Raw genomic sequence first — 6,581 nt, forward strand, 5'->3', positions numbered from 1 at the left:
CGATAATATGGATCATAATCGCTTTAAAAAAGCATGTTACAATCAACGTGGCACTGAAGAGAAGGGAATATGTGAAAAAGCAAACAAAAATAATCTATTTAAAACCATGGTCCAGAGAAGGAGCTTTATTAACAAGAGTTCTTGATCATAACAAGTGTAAATGTTGACAACCTGTTGGAGATGTCATCACTTTATTCTTATTGTTATGTAAGATAAATTTCATTGCATTATAATCCAACATTGCCCTTCTGTTTATTTACTGTAGGACCCTATGTGCCAGGAGCAGGCGCCTACCCATACCAGCCGACAGCCAAGTAAGTCTGCCAATCGCTGTATATTTCTATTCTATCATTGATAATAGTTGTGTATACTAAATAAATCCGTAAACAATCCTTGTGTCATCAATCTTGAAGCTAAGATTATTTAAACAAATTTACCCAGGGGATATTTTTAATAAATACAACTGCCAAGTGGTTGACTAATTTAACAGATAATCAGTGGTGTCATCACTTAAATTATCAAATATTCCAGCTCTATAAAAAATATACAATGCACCGTGATCCAAGTTCAATTCCCAACAACAGCTAACATCTGTGCTATCTAAACTTAACCTGGTTCCCAACCCCCGTCCACCAATCCAAACCGACCAGCATTAAGTACGGTCCGACAACCCTCAGGATCCACATGGCAAACATGGAGAAGCCACAAGTGGATTATATATATTAGCTTATCGAGGTATGACTGCATATGTTACATAGTTTGTATAGGGATTCAGGGCAAATGTGCTGGTGGTATATGCAGTAGGATTTGTGTTGGTAGTATCTTAATTTTCTTGAAAAAACTCCACATTTGGCTTCTATATCTATATTATTGTCTTATACAATGGGAAAAACAATGTCCCCAGAGGCACATTTTTTCTTTTTTGAAAGTAGTTACTGCTATTTCAAAGAATGCGGTTGTCAAAACATCTACAACCCACCAAATGTGAATCGGGACCTTTGTGTCCTGCAAAGCTATTTAACAATGTGAGATAATTTTAAGCTTCTCTGTGTCACCATTGTGATGAAGCTGTGTGTGATTTTTTGTTTGCAGTGCCAACTATCCTCCTTACCCATACTCTGGAGGCTCTGCGTATCCAGCACCACCACCAGTCCAACCCCAAACCAGCCAACCACATTACGGCGGTCAGCCAGTTCCTGGAACGTCTGGTAAGGTGCCAGAACATCATTGTGGTCGCAGCTGCAATGCATACCAAGTCACATGGTGGCAGCGGCAGAACACAGTGTTTCTTTACTGCGTTGAGGCACGTGAAAATACGCCACAAACCTAAACCCGTCTTGTGTGTACATAATGTATGCGGGCGATTTAATGTTATATCTTGCCTTGCACTGATTAAAATGTATTGGAATTTTCTACAAGCATAGAACGGAAGTTATTCACAGTTTTTCTGCTTTCACCCATTAGCATGCCACTCCTTGTAGGCCTGGCACAGCAATTGTAGACTATATATGAAGCTCATCTGCTTATAAGTGAAATGTAGCAGTGTTTCTTTCATCAGACTATTTTCAGCTTGTAAGAAATGGGGTCTGCTGCATAGGATCCCTGCAGATAGAAGTCCACAAGACAAGTTAATCTGGATTAGACACAAAAATCAGTTTGATGTCTCTTAGTGCGTCTCTAAACGTGCTCTTGAGTTTGACTACGGATGGCCTGCTTGAAGTTTTCTCAGAGAAGTAGCAGTTCCGAGTTATTGATAGTGTTGTTTACCACATGTGCTCCATCAATAAATCATTGTTTTCCGTCTTTCTGAATTATCAATAGGTGTACGTAGTCACATGAACAAGACTGCCATACAGTTGTGTACATCTCTTGCACCCATGTCTGATTCCCCTCTTTTGTCTATCTAAGGCTTGCTGGATGACCATAACTTTTACAGGATTGTCAAGGATTTGGGTTTTCCACAGTGGACTTGTTGACATAGCAACCGTTGCTGAAATGAAACTACTTCATATGAATATCTCAGAATTACGGGAGACACACAACTTGTTATTTGTTATAAGCCAATGAAATGACGAGCGTTTCTGCACGGAGATGTTCACCCTTTACAATGCGCATAGAAGGCCGAAGATGCACGTTGCATAAAACAGCTGAGGTGCCGTTCGCAAGCATTAATTCACCCCTGATGTCGTTGCGCTCAGCCATGTCCAGGGACGGCACCATCTCGGAGGAGCACATCCGCGCGTCGTTGGTGTCGGCCATCACTGACAAGTTGCGCTGGCGCCTGAACGAGGAGGTGAGCCGCGCTCAGGCGGAGCTGGAGGCGCTGCGGCGCACCGAGGAGGAGTTGCGCAATGGGCAGCGATCGCTGCAGGATATGGCCGGACGCATCACCCGCGAGATTGTGCGTAGCCCCTCGCAGCACGCACGCACGCACACCAGCGCGGGCTTCGCAACGTTCTGTTTGTTGTTGTAGACGTGCGCACAGTGATGAAACCAGGCGCAGAGTGGATTGTATGCTGTGTAACGTCGAGGTAAGGGGTTGCCAAGTTGCCAACCTGCGGCTCCGGAGCCGCGTGCGGCGGCTCTTTGTCTGCCCCTTTGGGGGCAGCCGTTTTTTTACTTAAATGTTAAATGTAATTTAACGCAAAGAGAATAAACAATTTATTAAATATGACAATGAAATGTACAACAGTCCAACTAGTATTGTTAAAGAATAACTAATGAGGAAAAAAAACTAAATGGATGGCAGTTTTCTCCGTCACCTAAGTCACAAAGTGTTTGTCATCTGCTTTATACCTGCTGTGCATGTGCACAAGTTGCTCTCTGCGTGTGATGCGGCTCTCAAAACAAAACAACGTCTCTTCTCCTTTTAAAGGTTGCCAACCCATGCTCTAGGTAGATTGTGAGTTATCGGTAGATGTACAGAAGCTTCTGAATTAATTCCCACCATACATTTAGGGTTTCTTCATGTTTCTAATGAATGTTGCACATTTGCTATTGTGCAGGTGTGTGAGACTTCCTAAACAGGTAAACACTGCCCTTCACATAATGAAGAAAATTTAATTCCTGGACTAGATTGTCCCAGTGTGGACATTTGTTTACAATAAAACTCTGAAAATATAACATTTTATAATGATTAAAAACATTGCTTTTTTAAACGAATAGTTGGTCATGCAATATGAGAAAAACGTTGTCCTAATTTATTTTAGGATGTGGATTTATTCATCATAGTTGATGTTTCCTGACCTTCAGGGTGATGTAGATCAAAACATTGATCTGCTGAAGAAGAAGGATGAAGAGATCACATCAGCTCTAGAAAAGATGGAGTCCCAGTCAGAATCGAGTAACATTGATGAGGCTGTGGTGACAACGGCACCGCTGTACAAGCAGATCTTGAACCTGTACGCAGAGGAGAACGCCATTGAAGACACCATATTCTATCTGGGAGAAGCGCTGCGCCAGGGAGTCATTGATTTGGACGTGTTCCTGAAGGTAATTTCACCCCTTGACAGAAAGTCGCCTTTTCGCTCATTTAAGATGACAAAATGTCTACAAAAGGAGATATTTTGCTGCAAAAAAAGTCTTCATCATTATCAATGTAAAAATGTAAATTACAGATGAGCATTGCCTAAATAATCGTACACATGGAGGTGATACTCAATGGCCAGTTGTGATCACAGTACAGATGCACAATGATTAAGCCCATAATAGGTATGGAGTGGAGCTCCAGAATAGGGACGAGGGCTGTATATAGGTAATGGTGGAAGTGGGTGTTGTGGGGCGTGGAACAATAATTGACAGGTAGTGGCGTTACACTGGTAGTTCAGAGGACTGTGCGTGCTGAATGGAAATTAAATAGATCCTTCTGTGCAACTTCTTATGAACACCGGCATAGGAATATGCATGCAACAGTCATGTCATCATATGCATTCAGGCTGTAGGGAGATTGGTCATTTACTAATACTTGTCAGTGAATGCGTGGACGTGAAAGCTTTATTCCTGTTTTGTTTCGTTTTTCATTGAAGAAAATGTTTCTATTTTATTTGATGTAAAACATCATGGAGCCTTTTTCAAAATAATGTTTTTAATGTTGGCCCTTTATTTTTGTGAATCGACTGGATTTGCTGGACAAATGTATCTGCATGAGGGAGAAATGTTCCAATAAATATCCAGATTAGTATGTTTAAACATTATGCTGGCTACATTGCTTACTGCAGGTATTTTAAATATACCGTTGAGACAATCCTCTCAACGCGGAAACATGTGATGTCGTAAAATATAGCGCTCTGTCCAGTAAGTGGATATTTAGCTCAACTGCACTTGCAATTCACTGGGTTATACAGGCACATGGTACGAACCCGGTGATCATTATAGTTGAAACGGCTCGTAAAAATTTGAGGCTGCTGTGCCCAAGTTATTTTTACTCCCTTTTTACTACTATTTTCTCTTATATGTACGAGGATATTCATGTTTTCTCACGAAAAAAGTATAAACAAAATAATGCTTTAGTGTGACTATGGACTCCTGTTACCGAGCACTGCGAGGGTTGGTGGATTGCACAAATGGTGTAAAACTCCTATCCCATCGCGTCGTTGAGCCCATACCCTGGCTCGCTGGGAGAATGTAGAACAGCAAAATGTGGACTTCAGCTGTTAAATCTGTATCGGATCGAGTGTTGCCCCATCACACGCGTGGTTTTGTCACCGGGTTCTCCGGTTTCCTTCTTAAAGTAAACACTCATTAATTGGCCGAAAACATCATATCTAGGGGATCGCAGAGCTTGGTCAATTTTTGAACACCGGCTCACCGCCTCGCTGCCTTCCCGCTTGTCGGTGTTCCTCAAACTTCTGAGTTGTTATCTCTTAGAGAGTGAGCGAATACTGTGTGCGTGTTATGATTGAAATTCTGCTATGAATGGCTACGTTGTTGTGTGTCCCCACTCCCTGTTCAGCACGTGCGCCTGCTCGCCAGAAAGCAGTTCCAGTTGAGAGCACTCATGCAGAAGGCCAGGAAGACCGCCTGCCTCACAGACCACTACTGACACGGATATTTGGGTTTACCTCTGTTGAACTCATTCCCTCCCCCCTTCGCTAATTGTACCAAACCACAGCGTCTACGGACAGTATTTCCATTGTCGAGTCTGCTGACAGTGCCCTATGGTGTCGCTTATGGATCAAATAAAATGTAATAAATTTTGGTTCGTAGGACATATTTTGGAACAAAAATATTCACGTTTAACATTGGCCTAAAGAATTAGGATATCTAATTATCATGTTCTGAGTAGGGTCTCTTTACACTGGTTGATGTGTGAGATCAAGCTCAGAGATATGGTGACTCATGGACTGTGAAATAAAAACAAGCTGGTGTATGTATATGGTGTCGCGAATGAAGATACTTAATGTTGTTTTAAAGAGTTTGCTTGGTAATATACGTAGTTGATATGCAAAATTCATTTGTTGTATATTTTTCCCCTAAACCTGTGTCCGCAAGCGAGGATTTGCTACCTTTTCAATGTTTTCCTGTTCCAGAATAGTGCCAGTACACTAATGATGCAACCCGTTCAGCTTAAAAGACTGGTTAGTGGTTACGTTTATTGTTTTGTTATTTCGATCTGTGCTTCGTTACTGTAATCAACAATGCATACAGCGGGTGCGTACAAACACAAAGATTCAGCCTTCATACCAGATCTCAGAACCTAAGCACCAAACATATGTTAACAGAAACTAATGATAGTTGTTTTTTGTCGATCGATTTCTTGAGTCTGAGAGAACTGAGAAGTCAAGAGTTTACTTTTCTTGCTGATCCAGGACAGTTATTTCAACAATCTTTACAATATCTAACATCTTCCGCAGTTAATGAGGAATAGTAACATGCAGATGTTTACAAGCACACTTTTATTTATTTTGTTAACTCCATAAATTAATCGACATTTTTGTTATGTTGGGTAAAATGTTTCTCACGTGCTTTTCCCTCCTGACATGTTCAATTGTTTGGACATGAACTACACCTGTGATTGAGAGAGCGTAAAAACAAGGAAACAAACCGTTTCGCTCTTGTTGCTTTTCCCTGCTGATCCTTCATCACAAATGTGTTTTATGTGAAGCGAGTTTAAAATATAATAACAGCACTCAATTCCTGCTACTATATAGAATGTGTATTCTGTAATATTTTCAAGTTGCACTTAATGCTAAAATGAATGGTTATGCAGCATAGAAAATAAATTTTTTGATATGTATGTCAAGGAAAGGTGACGTGTGTACTTTTACCAAAAAAACAATAAAATATAAAATAATTTACCAAAGTATTAAATTGCGACGAAACGGTGGTCATCTGCATGCCTCTTGACGTATGGGGTCGAGCACCATGAGCCTCTGGTGGAGCGGTGTTCACTTCATGACGTTCACTTCATCACGTTCACTTTCAATAACTTGCCGCATTGAGAGATCAGGGGCAGATGAGCTCCAACAGTTGTGAAGAACGAGTGATTGAAGAAGGACTTGAAGATCTTGATTTAAAGCTTTCGTGACTGCAGGAATCCATACTCTGGTTCTTTCGGTAAAGTCACGTAGGTATAAAATCAC

The 6,581-nt window shown here is 41.1% G+C and overlaps 1 protein-coding gene across 1 annotated transcript in view; it reads left to right on the top strand.

Moving 5' to 3' along the window:
• The window catches only part of TSG101 (tumor susceptibility 101), a 41,026-nt gene extending 34,722 nt beyond the window's left edge, over positions 1 to 6,304 (top strand). The window contains exons 6-10 of the mRNA XM_078601302.1: positions 266 to 314; positions 1,093 to 1,208; positions 2,199 to 2,401; positions 3,253 to 3,492; positions 4,952 to 6,304. Of these exons, the coding sequence (XP_078457428.1) occupies positions 266 to 314; positions 1,093 to 1,208; positions 2,199 to 2,401; positions 3,253 to 3,492; positions 4,952 to 5,041 (698 nt within the window). The 3' untranslated portion in view covers positions 5,042 to 6,304. The remainder of the gene's footprint in view (positions 1 to 265; positions 315 to 1,092; positions 1,209 to 2,198; positions 2,402 to 3,252; positions 3,493 to 4,951) is intronic.
• The last annotated feature ends 277 nt before the right edge of the window (positions 6,305 to 6,581 follow it).

Source organism: Lampetra planeri, chromosome 16 (genome assembly GCF_965212315.1).
Source record: "Lampetra planeri chromosome 16, kcLamPlan1.2.h2, whole genome shotgun sequence".
In the NCBI taxonomy this organism is placed as follows: Eukaryota; Metazoa; Chordata; class Hyperoartia; order Petromyzontiformes; family Petromyzontidae; genus Lampetra; species Lampetra planeri.